The sequence below is a fragment of the Berghia stephanieae genome, chromosome 1 (genome assembly GCF_034508935.2).
Source record: "Berghia stephanieae isolate SIO BIC M18660-M18661 chromosome 1, UCSD_Bste_1.3, whole genome shotgun sequence".
Taxonomy (NCBI): Eukaryota; Metazoa; Mollusca; class Gastropoda; order Nudibranchia; family Aeolidiidae; genus Berghia; species Berghia stephanieae.
Genome location: NC_088360.1, coordinates 24,398,405 through 24,411,066, shown reverse-complemented (window position 1 = coordinate 24,411,066; position 12,662 = coordinate 24,398,405). Strand labels below are relative to the sequence as shown.

Below are 12,662 nucleotides of genomic sequence, written 5' to 3'. Positions count from 1 at the left end.
TTAAACCCCACTTTCAGCGGAAAATTTGCCACTAAAAACCCTTTGGACAAATAATTCCAAAATTTACAGAGAATTGGTATCAGAAGGGGGTCGGGGAGGCTCTTTAAAACAAAAAAAAAATTCAATCAAAAAAAAATTCCCCTGAAACGAAAAAATCCCCCCCGGGGATGAAAAAAAAAGGGGGCAAAACCCAGTAAAATACTCATTGAAAGGTTTTAAAGAAGTGAAAAAAACCCAAACGGAAAAGACAAAAGAATTTTGCGAAAATTTAGCAACTGAAGCAAAAAAAATCAGCTGTAAGCCCCGACACACAAAACTTTTACAAAAAAAGCTCCGGGGGAAAACCAGAAAGTTTGGTCAAAAAAAACCAAAAAAATTTTCCCCAAAGATGGGAGGGGCATCCAACGAAAAAGGAAAAAAATTGGGGAAAAGAGGGGGGGGGGAATATTTCCAAACCTTCTGAACAACCAACCCATTTTTTCTTACAAATACCCAGAAAGCAGAAAAAGGGCGTAGGGGTTAATTTGGTCCAATCAAGCTGGGGCACAGGCTTTACAACCAAAAAAAAAAAAAGGGGCAAGGCCCAGGTATTGCAAAATCCTGGGGGAAAATGCTTAAAGCAATCCAAGAAATGTCCAAAATTCTCAGAAAAAATGTTACCAACTTTTGGGGAAAAAGGAAGAAATACCGGGGGAGGGGCAAAAGGGGCTCTTTCCAAAAAAATAGAAAAGAAAGGGAACCCCTTAGGTTTTGTCTAACTGGGTGGAATCACACTCTTTTTCCTTTAACCCCGGGAGCAAAAATTTTAATAGAATTTCCCTTTGAAAAAAAATTCACCTCACTTTGAAACATTCTTAAAAAGACAGGCGGGGTTTTCAAAAAAAGGGAAGTCTTTTTGACCAATATTTCCCCTAACAATCCCTGGAGAAAAAGATTGAAGGAACAGCCCCCCCTACACCATTTTTGTCGATTTTTTGAAAAAACCCTTTGAAGTTAAAAACAGAGAGTCCCCGGGGGAAAAATACTCCCCCCATTAGGGTTTTCCGGAAAAAAAATAGTAAAACCCTAAATAAAAAGCAATGTACAGAACTCCCAATGCCAAAGTGATCTGTGGTAAACAATTTAACAGACCTTTTAAATGAACAATGGGTAAAAAAAAAAAAACAAGGTGCATACTCTCCCCTTCTTTTTTTTTCCGGTCAAAAGAGGGGCTCATAAAAAAAATACAAATTGATGGTTAAGAAGAAGAACCCCGTGGACATGACATCTTTTTCTGGAAATATAGACAAAAGGGCAGTTTTGTATCGCGTTTTAGTTTCCCAGTACACCAAACCCCTCAGAGAAACAAAAATTTTACTACACAAAAAAACGCCTGAAAATTGCTGAAAATAAATTTTCGTAAGGGGATGTTACTTGGGTGAATCCAAACATGACAGTGAAAATAGGGATAGATAAAAATTATAATTGAAGGGGGGTAACAGAGTTTTACCCGGACCCAAAAAAATTAACAGACGACGAAATCAAAAAACACGAAAAGCACAGAATTCAAAAGGAAAAAAACCACTTTCGGCATCTAAAAAAAAATTTTTGGGGAAATCAAAGCAAATAAGGGAAAAGAAAAAGCTAAAAAATATACAAGAGAAATTTTTTAATGTACTGTTTTTGGAAGTGAAAAGGGGGAAAAATAATCCTCTTAAATTACAGAACTGAAGCTTTCGAAAAAAGTGTTTAAAAAAAAGAATTTTTAATTTTTATTTGGCCTACAAAAAAAAAAAACAGTGGATCTTTTAAAGAAAGCTGACTGCACTAGCTTGGGGATAGCCAAATAAAAAAAAAAAATGGCGTTGGCGGGGGTTTTGGCCAGAAGGGGAAAAAAGGTCATTCCCAAGACACCCTTGTCGGGAAAAACGAGGGGAAGGAAAGGGGGGGGAAACCCAAAAAAAACCTGGGAAAAAAACAGGGAGAAAAGAATTAAAAAAAAGGGGGCCCTGACCGGAATACAGCCACCGCAAAACACCCGATCGCAAAAAAATGGGAGTTTTTGGGTGGTTTCCTTGGCCCTCGGGGCCCAAAGGGGGTTAAGTAAGAATTTAAAAAAGCCATAGTTTGGTTCCTTTTCTTTTTTCGCATTTTCCAAATAAAAAAATTAAATGTGCTTCTAGCACTTTACGAGTAATCTCAAGCCAACAGCAAGACTTAACATCTTTAATGGGCCCCCAATAAGGCACTATATCCAATTTTTTCTGATGAGAAAAGCATGCTACCCAAAAGGTTACTCATTTAAACCTTGGCCAGTGCAGGAAAGTGAGCTTCTCCAAAACTCCACTCTACGCCATCTCCAGCTTGACTCGTACCAAAGACTACACTTGAAACAGAGTTATCATACAAAAGACTGCAAAGCCGCACATAAATGATAATTTCAACTTTCTGCCCTATAATTTAAAGGGGGATCAGGCCTGACTGTGGGTTCACCTCCTGTAAAAAACGTATTTTTTTGAACCTTCAAAGACAAAATTAGAACGTGCAAAAAGTAATGACTTGGGGAGCTGGTGGAATGTGGCCTTTGGGGGAAGAGGAACTCCTTCCTCTGGCTTTGGCAGTATGACATGATCAATTATACAAAATATTTGATGCAATTGAATATGAGGAAAAAAAAATTTCTCTTAAAAGACAAAAATTCATTTGAAAATATTAATTTTGGTTTGTTCCAACAATACCAAATTAAAATGAAAAATTTGTGATTTTACCCAAAATCAATAATTGAAGAAAAACATCATTTCCAAAAATAATTGAAATTTTAGTTTATATTGAGAAATTTGTAGAACTCTGGATAAAATCTTTGATGTCTCCATTGTCCCTTTGGACTTGAATGGATACCTTTTGATACAAAAATACTTTAAAATATTGAATTTACTTATTAAGATTGAAGTTAAAAGAATTGCTTTTCCACTTAAATAGTTCAATGAACTGGAATACCTTCATGGCAATCTTTACCACTCACATTTTAAAAATTGCAACTTTTCTGTTAGAGATATAACGAAGATATGTATGCTGCCTTCCATGAAGGATCCGTTAAAAAAATCTGAAACGGGCGATCAATTTGGAACTTTTGCCTTTACTTTTTTCTTGACCTGTAAAGAGTAAATTTTTTTTAATATTTATCCAATTAATTGTTGTTTTCCTCTCTTTTATTCCCATTTTTTTGAACTGCACTAATCACACCCCCAAATTTCAAAAAAGTCAAAGTAGCATTCTAAACCTATCAGAGCTGAAAATTCTGTATAAAAAGAAAAATGAGGTATTCAACATATGAATTCCATCTCTCAAACCCTAGAATTCGTAATTTTAGGAAACTTCTGTAATTCAAGATAGGTAAGGTGGGGAGGGATTTCTTTGTCTTTATTTGTAATTTACATTTAAAAACCCAAAAACTCTCAATCTTGAAACCCCAAAATCATTTTAGTCCCTATGCTAAAAAAAAAAAAACAAAAAACAACTAGAGCATTTTATAGCACAATATCTATAAATGCACTCAAAGGGATTCCTAGCCAAAAGCCCCTTATCAAATTGTCAGGCAAACCGTTCGGAGACAAAAAACATATCCAAAAAACAGTGTTGTGGAAAAAAAGGCCGAGGCCAAACAGAAAGTCCTGGATAGGAAATGTGGGGCAACAAATGGCAAAAAAAAAAATAATGACGCTCGGTTATGGCCCCGAGCGTGAAGAATGGGTTTTCCCCCATATTAACCCCTGTAGGGGACAGAAAATTGGGGGAAAAAGGTTAAAGGAAGGGGGATATTACAGTTGGATAAGTTGATCAATTCAGCAAATAAAAAATAGGGATGGGGGGGGGGGGAAAAAAAAAAATGTTTCCCAAAGAAAAAAAACCCCAAAAAAAAAAAATAAAAAACCCCCAAAAAAAACCCCCCCCTGAAATTGAAAATGTTTTATGAGGAAAAAATTTGTTTTTTAAATCTTACTGTGAGAAAAAGATCTGGCCCTTTTTAATGAAATTTTTTAGCCTTTTTTCTTACCCAAAGCTACTTCAGTTGGGATTTTATGACCCAAAAAATTTGTATTGTGGGAAAAAGAGGTACTAGATTTGGGCGTCAAAAAAAGTGTCAAAGGGAGGAGACCATATAATTATAAACAGAAAATGGAAGAGCAGCCTAAACGATGTCAGAGTCAGACGATTGGCAGACATTGGAAGTGACCACCATCTTGTCACAGCCAAAATCTCTACTAAATTGATGAAAACAAAAATAGCAAAACAGAAGGAGAAACGTTTCAACACAGATAAATTGAAAATCCCAGATATCCAAAACAATTTCAATATCTCAGTCAGAAACAAATTCAGTGCAATACAAGATATTACAAACATGACAATCCAAGATTTCAACCACGTCATGCAGGAAAGTGCCACTGAACACTTAGGACACAATAAATCCAATACAGAGAATTGGATATCAGCAAGGTCATGGGAGCTCATTAACCAAAGAAAATCAATCAAACTAAATCTCCTGAACGCTAAATCCCCCCGACTGAAAGAAAGGCTATCCAGTGAATACTCATTGAAGGATAAAGAAGTGAAAAAATCCACAAGGAAAGACAAAAGAGATTTTGCAGAAAATTTAGCAACTGAAGCAGAAAATGCAGCTGTAAGACACGACACACAAACACTATACAAAATCACAAAAAAGCTCTCGGGAAACAGAAGTTATGGTCAAGAGAAACCATTAAAATCCCAAGATGGTAGTGTCATCACAGACGAAAAGGAGAAAATTGAAAGATGGAGAGAATATTTCGCAAACCTTCTGAACAGACCAGACCCATCTTCTTACACAGATATCCCAGAAGCAGAAAGGGACGTAGAGGTTAATCTTGGTCCAATCACTGAGCATGAGGTGCACGAGGCAATACAACAACAAAAAAATGGCAAGGCCCCAGGTATTGACAAAATCACTGCGGAAATGCTTAAAGCGAACTCGCAAGAAATGTCCAAAATTCTCAGTAAACTGTTCACCAACATTTGGGAAAAGGAAGAAATACCAGAGGATTGGCAGAAAGGCATCATCCATAAAATAGCCAAGAAAGGAGACCTAGGAAATTGTGCTAACTGGCGTGGAATCACACTCCTGTCCGTAACGAGCAAAATTTTTAATAGAATCCTTCTGAAAAGAATCTCACCTCACATTGAAAACATTCTTAGAAAAGAGCAGGCAGGGTTCAGAAAAGGGAAGTCATGTAGTGACCACATATTTACCCTGAGACAAATCCTGGAGCAAAGCATTGAATGGAACAGCCCCCTCTACACCATTTTTGTCGATTTTGAAAAAGCCTTTGACAGCTTACACAGAGAGTCCCTGTGGAAAATACTCCGCCATTATGGTATACGGATGAAGATAGTCAACCTAATCAAAGCAATGTACAGCAACTACCAATGCCAAGTGATCTGTGGTAACAATTTAACAGACAGCTTTAATGTAACAACTGGTGTAAAACAAGGCTGCATACTCTCCCCGCTTCTGTTTATCCTGGCTCTAGACTGGCTCATGAAAAATACAATTGATGGTAAGAAGAGAGGCATTCGCTGGACACTGACATCTTTTCTGGAAGATATAGACTACGCAGATGATATCGCGTTAGTTTCCAGTACACACAGAGACGCCTCAGAGAAACTAAACGTACTACACAAGAACGCCTCGAAAATTGGACTGAAAATAAATTTCGATAAGACTGTGTACATTAGGGTGAATCCAAAACATGACAGTGAAATTAGGATAGATGAACATATAATTGAAGAGGTAACAGAGTTCTCCTACCTCGGATCCAAAATAACAGACGACGGAAATGCAGAACACGATATCAAGCACAGAATTCAAAAGGCAAACCAGACTTTCGGCATGCTGAAAAACTTTTGGAAATCAAAGCAAATAATGAGAAAGACAAAGCTGAAAATATACAAGAGCAATGTTTTAAGTGTACTGCTTTATGGAAGTGAAAGCTGGAAAATGACATCCTCCTTAATACAGAAACTAGAAGCCTTTCAGAACAAGTGTTTAAAAAGAATTTTTAATTTATTTTGGCCTACAAAAATAAGAACAGTGGATCTATTAAAGAAAGCTGACTGCACTAGCATTGATAGCCAAATAAAAAGAAGAAGATGGCGTTGGCTGGGTCATGTGGCCAGAATGGAAAAAGGGTCACTTCCCAAGACAGCCTTGTACTGGACAGCAGATGGGAAGAGAAAGCGGGAAGACCCAAAGAAACCTGGCGAAGGACGATGGAGAAAGAATTAAAGGAAGCAGGCCTGACCTGGAATACAGCCACCGCAAAAGCAGCCGATCGCAAAAAATGGAGATGTCTGGTGGATGCCCTATGTGCCTCAAGGCCCGAAGAGGATTAAGTAAGTAAGTTACAGCCATAAGCTTGTTGAGCCTGTCTTATCAGCATTTGTCCTGAATATGAAATTAAATGTGCTTCTAGCACTTTACGAGTAATCTCAAGCCAACAGCAAGACTTAACATCTTTAATGGGACCCCTATAAGGCACTATATCCATTTTTTCTGATAGAGATAAGCACTGCTACCCAACAGGTACTCATTTAATACCTTAGCACAGTGCAGGAAAGTGAGCCTTCTCCAAGAACTCCACTCTACGCCATCTCCAGCTTGACTCGTACCAAAGACCTACACTTGAAACAGAGTATCATACCAAAAGACTGCAAAGCCGCACATAAATGATAATTTCAACTTTCTGACCTATAATTTGAAGGAGATCAGGCCTGACTGTGGGTTCACCTCCTGTAAGACGTATTTTGTTGACACCTTCTAAGACGAATAGACGTGCTAAAGTAATGACTTCGGAGCTGGTGAGAATGTGGCCTTTGGGGAAAGAGGAACTCCTTCCTCTGGCATGCAGTACTGACCTGATCAATTATAAAAAACATATATGATGCAATGAATATGAGGGAAAAAATTCTCTTAAAAAGACAAATAATTCATTTGAAAATATTAAATATGTTTGTTACCAACAATACCAAATTAAAATGAAAATATTGTGATTTTACCCAAAATCAATAATCTGAAGAAAAACATCATTTCAAAAATAATTGAAATTTTAGATTTATATTGAGAAATTTGTAGAACTCTGGATCAAATCTTTGATGTCTCCATTGTACCTGACTATGAATGGATACCTATTTGATACAAATACTTTAAAATATTGAATTACTTATTAAGATTGAAGTTAAAAAGAATGCTTTTCCACTTAAAAATAGTTCAATGAACTGGAATACCTTCATGGCAATCATTACACTCACATCTTAAATTGCACTTTTCTGTTAGAGATATACGAAGATATGTATGCTGCCTTCCATGAAGATCCGTTAAAAAATCTGAAAACGGGCGATCAAATTTGGAAACTTTTGCCTTTACTTTTTCTTCGACCTGTAAAGAGTAAATTTTTAAAAAATATTTATCCAAATTAATTGTTGTTTTCCTCTCTTTTATTCCCATTGTTTGAACTGCACTATCACACCCAAATCAAAAGTCAATGTAGCATTCTAAACCTTATCAGAGCTGAAAATTCTGTATAAAAGAATAATGAGGTATTCAACATATGAATCACATCTCTCAAATCTAGAATTCTGTAATCTAGGAACTTCTGTAATCAAGATAGGTAAGGTGGGGAGGGATTTCTTTGTCTTTATTTGTAATTTACATTTTAAAAATCCAAACTCTCAATCTTGAAACACCCACAATCATCTAGTCCAATATGCTAAAAAAACAAAACAAAAAAACAACCTAGAGCGTTTATATAGCACAATATCTACTAAATGCACTCAAAGGGATTCCTAGCCAAAAGCACCACTTATCAAGTTGTCAGGCAATACACGTTCGGAGACACAACACTATCCAAAACTCAGTGTTAGCTGGCAGAAAGGCACGAGACCAAACAAGAAAGTCCTGGATAGGAAATGTGGAGGCAACAACTGGCAAAAAAGATAACTGATTGCTCGGTTATGGCCCTTGAGCGTGAAGAATGGCGTTCCACAATATTCAACCTCTGTAGGGAGACAGAAGTCTGGTAATAAGGTAAGGTAAGGCGATATTACAGTTGGCATAAGTTGATCAATTCAAGACAAATACAAAAGGTATGGGATGGGGAGAAAATAAATGTTTCCAAAGAAAACCACAAAGAAAATAATAAAACACCAAAAAAAAACCCCACTGAAATTGAAATGTTGATGAGGAAAACTTTGTTGTAAATCTTACTGTGAGAAATGATCATGGCCTTCATTAATGAAATTTTGTAGCCATTTTTTCTTACCCAAATGCTCACTTCAGTTGGTGATTTTATGACCAAGAAAATTCTGTAATTGCTGGGAACAGAGGTACTTAGATTATGGAGACGTCAAAATAGTGTCAAAGGGAGGAGAGGCAGTATTAAAAGTTGGCCGGAAAGTTTTGGCACTGCCGGTTTTAGCAAATAAATTCAGGAGATCACAGGGAAAAAAAAACTCTGCTGAAAGTGGCAAATCAAAATTTAATATCAATTTAACTAAATTGTAACCGGATAGTAATTATGAAAAAACAAACACTGTTGCTTCACTGGGACAACCATTTGACATTGTATATGGACTGCTGTATCATCAAAAATGGCATTTCTTCGCATAAAGGTGAGTTTTAATTTTAAATGGATTTAGGAAGTAAGGGCGGGAGGAACTTAATTTATGCAGGATTTGTTTGTGTTTGGAGGATTCTGATTTCAGGAAAAATCATCCTCCCCAACTTTCAACTTTGGGGAGTAAGCTTTATAGTGCTGTAGCCAGAAATCGAGAAATTTTAAGTACGCAACGACTGTAACCCATAGATCTGGAGTTTATCTCCATGGTACAAGACTGAAGAGCTAGAGCTTAGTTGGTTTGGATAAGTTAGTAAAGCCAGACTTTATATAAGACTCTTGTACTTGTAGATAGAAAATCCCTTACTTCCCTTTGTTAATGATAATATGAACAGCAAAGTACTTTCCACCAGATCTATCATGCCCAGCTTCCCAATCAATGTTGGGTGAGAAAAGGGATGAATCTGTTTGATTGTGCGGGGAATGCTCTGGCATTAAACTGAGTTATATCAGGACTCCTAGATGTCATAGTAAAATATAATGGAGTATTGATCATCGAAAATGAAGATTTTATCAAGCACACAGCAATGAGAAAATATATATCTAACAGGAATATCTTGCCCATCAAAAGTGTTTCCCTCACCGTGACAGCACTTTTAATTTTAACACTTTTAAGGGCATTGGTAAAGGAGAGAGGTCCCAGTCTCCATCTTGCTTTGTTTACACAGAGACTGAGTTGTAACCTTGGCTGTGTAGTAAATAGCAGTTCTGGAGTCGGGGTGGGGAGAGGGAGGGGAAAGGCATGGCATGGCAGAGAAACTTACTTACCAAAAAGAGGAAAATGAGGGGGAGAGATAGAGAGAGAGAGAGAGAGAGAGAGAGAGAGAGAGAGAGACAAAGAGAGAGAGAGAGAGAGAGAATGAGAGAGAGAGAGAGAGAGAGAGAGAGAGAGATCGGGGGGGGGGGGGGGGGGGGGGGGGGGGATGTTGCCATTTTTTTGTTGACAATTTTCTTCTTTGTCAATCTGGCACAGTGGTATCGGGTTTCTCTTTCTTTGTTTTCTTTTTTTCTTTTTTTGATTTTTTGACAATCTTCTTTTTTTTAACCTCAGAGGAATGGGAGACACCCAATGTTTGTCGTTGCTTTGCCAATTTAGAATTATCTCCGTCTTTTAAATATGACAATAAACAGGTATAGGTATATTGGCCTTAAAATATTTTAAAAAAAAACAATAAAAAAAATAATGTAAAAAAAAAAAAAAAAAAAAAAAAAGTAAAAAAAAAAAAACAAATTAAAAAGTAAAAAAAAATTTTTTAATCCTTCTTCTTTATCTCAATCTGCCACAGTAGCATCGGGTTTAAGGTAAGATTTATTTATTTTTTTAATCACAAACATGGCACGTTTAAATGATAAATGGCAACATCTTTTTTATGAATTGGCTATATTTTTGGTTAATCGAAATGGGAGGCCTTCCGAAAGCTCCTACATCCCAGTATTCTTGTTTTTTATAATGTTCTACTGTGTGTTGAGGGGGGAAACGTTTTTTTTTTTAAGTCTCTCCCCCCCCCCCCCTCCCAAACCCCCTACAAGAACATTATTTTAAAAAGTCCCTCCCCCCACCCTCTCCTTGCCATTTTTTTTGTTGACAATTTTCTTCTTTGTCAATCTGGCACAGTGGTATCGGGTTTCTCTTTCTTTTTTTCTTTTTTTCTTTTTTTGATTTTTTGACAATCTTCCTTTTTTTAACCTCAGAGGAATGGGAGACACCCAATGTTTGTCGTTGCTTTGCCAATTTAGAATTATCTCCGTCTTTTAAATATGACAATAAACAGGTATAGGTATATTGGCCTTAAAATATTTTAAAAAAAAAAAAAAACAATAAAAAAAATAATGTAAAAAAAAAAAAAAAAAAAAAAAAAAGTAAAAAAAAAAAAAACAAATTAAAAAGTAAAAAAAAATTTTTTTAATCCTTCTTCTTTATCTGCCAAAGTAGCATCGGGTTTAAGGTAAGATTTATTTATTTTTTAATCACAAACATGGCACGTTTAAATGATAAATGGCAACATCTTTTTTTATGAATTGGCTATATTTTTGGTTAATCGAAATGGGAGGCCTTCCGAAAGCTCCTACATCCCCAGTATTCTTGTTTTTTATAATGTTCTACTGTGTGTTGAGGGGGGAAACGTTTTTTTTTTTAAGTCTCCCCCCCCCCCCTCCCAAACCCCTACAAGAACATTATTTTAAAAGTCCCCTCCCCCACCCCTCTCCTCCCAAACCCCAACTAGAACAAGAATACTGGGGATGTAGGAGCTTTCGGAAGGCCTCCCCTAGAAATAATTCAGGTACAGAAAAAAATGGCTGATATTTAGCCTTGAAACACTTTAAACTATCTGGCCACGGTCTCTGTCTAAACAAAGCATGATGGCGACAGAGACCTCTCTCCTTCACCAGTGCCCTTTTAAGTTTAGTTTTGTCCAGTCATTAAATTGATAAGACAAGAGCAACACATGATTTTTATCACTACAGTCACTACACATAGCTACACACTAACCGCTAGCGAGTTGTCATTCACGATGGGCTCAGTATGATCTTTGGGAAGTCTTGGAACACTTGAATAATAGCTGGAAGAATTCCATCTTTTGTGTCTGTTTGAGAACTGGAGCCATTTGCTGCAGGGAAGCTCTGCAAGAAGTCTATACGCATGACTATACGTTTTGGTGTGTTTCATACTCATAAATGAGATTGAATGAGAGATGCTGTGCTTTATTGACATCGATAGCTTCATATAGAAATAATGAATTCTAAATAAACGTTTAAAAGTGTTCTTTTTTCACCAACACACGTTTCTATGTTGAGAATTGAGCATTGTCGTCGTTTGACTTCATTTCAATTTTCAATCCTGAATCTTCATGTCCACCGACAAACATTTTCTTTTGTTTAGGTTTCAGACACGGCATCAAGGGGTGTATGAATTGGGTAAAGCGTTTTCTACAACGTTATTATTACCTCCTCACAACGAATTTTAGTCGTGGATTCGAACACAGAGAAAAATAATAAAACAAACAACACACATCCCACAAACACATTTGACACAGTGGCCTTCTTTTGCTGTGTCATATGAGGTCATAGTTCAGGGTCAAAGTGCATTCACGAGCAAGAGGACTCCGACCACAGGCCACAGGCCACAGATGTGTACTAAAGATTCTGGTAAGAGAGAGCAGATACGACAACAACGGTCAGCAAAAATGAAAGAACCCCCCCCCCCCCCTCCAAAAAAAAAAAGACAAAAGCAAAACAAAACAGGCATAATCAAGTTGTTTTTTTGTTTTGTTTTTTGTTTGTTTATGTGGTTTTTTTGGGGTTTTTTTTGTTTTTGTTTTTTTTGTTTTTTGGTTGTTTTTTTTTTTTGGGGGGGGGGGGGTATCCATTTATTTTTTAATAAATCAGTTACCGACGTGTACTTATTTGCAGGTGCGATTACTCTAATTGTTATTGGCTCGTCGTTGTAATGGAATTACAGTGCTCTCAAACAGACGCAATGTATGTTTATAACAACAATGCTAAATCAAGCCCATAATTGCATTCGGTTATCAGACCTGCAAATGTAGCAAAACGTTCACGTCGTGCCTCTGTTAATCCCGCTCTAATGGAGAACAGCTTGCTACAACACACAGTAGTCATTGGCAGAGGTGATAAAAGGATATCCCCTCGGCCTCTACCATAGCCGGATCCAAGATCATATAGAGCAGTAAAGTTAGGTGCCCCAAACGTAAACAAAGGTCGAGAAGCACGTGGCAAACCACATGTTCCTGTCTTGACAGCTCACGTTCCAATGTAAATAATAGAAAAATAACCTTTAAAATTTGGCTGTTAGGTGGCAAAAGAAACACATATTCATAAATACTCGATCGTGCATCAAATAATGTCTAGATATGGATATTTTATGGAACAAAAGGTAAAATTTTCTAAAATTTATCAAAGTTACAGTCTATCTATTTTTAGACCAGAAGCAAACTATTGCGCTGGTGTGAACAAAAC

General features: G+C 36.8%; 1 protein-coding gene across 2 annotated transcripts in view; it reads right to left on the bottom strand.

The window, feature by feature from the left end:
• LOC144970789 (molybdenum cofactor biosynthesis protein 1-like) overlaps window positions 1-11,739 on the bottom strand; it is a 31,046-nt gene extending 19,307 nt beyond the window's left edge. The window contains exons 1-2 of one of the 2 annotated variants that reach the window (XM_078910811.1): window positions 11,176-11,739; window positions 7,321-7,447 (exon numbers count right to left, since the gene is read on the bottom strand). In XM_078910811.1, coding sequence (XP_078766937.1) covers window positions 7,321-7,447; window positions 11,176-11,409 — 361 coding nt within the window. In that variant the 5' untranslated portion in view covers window positions 11,410-11,739. The remainder of the gene's footprint in view (window positions 1-7,320; window positions 7,448-11,175) is intronic. The other variant, XM_078910802.1, reaches the window with a different exon arrangement.
• Window positions 11,740-12,662: the final 923 nt, after the last annotated feature.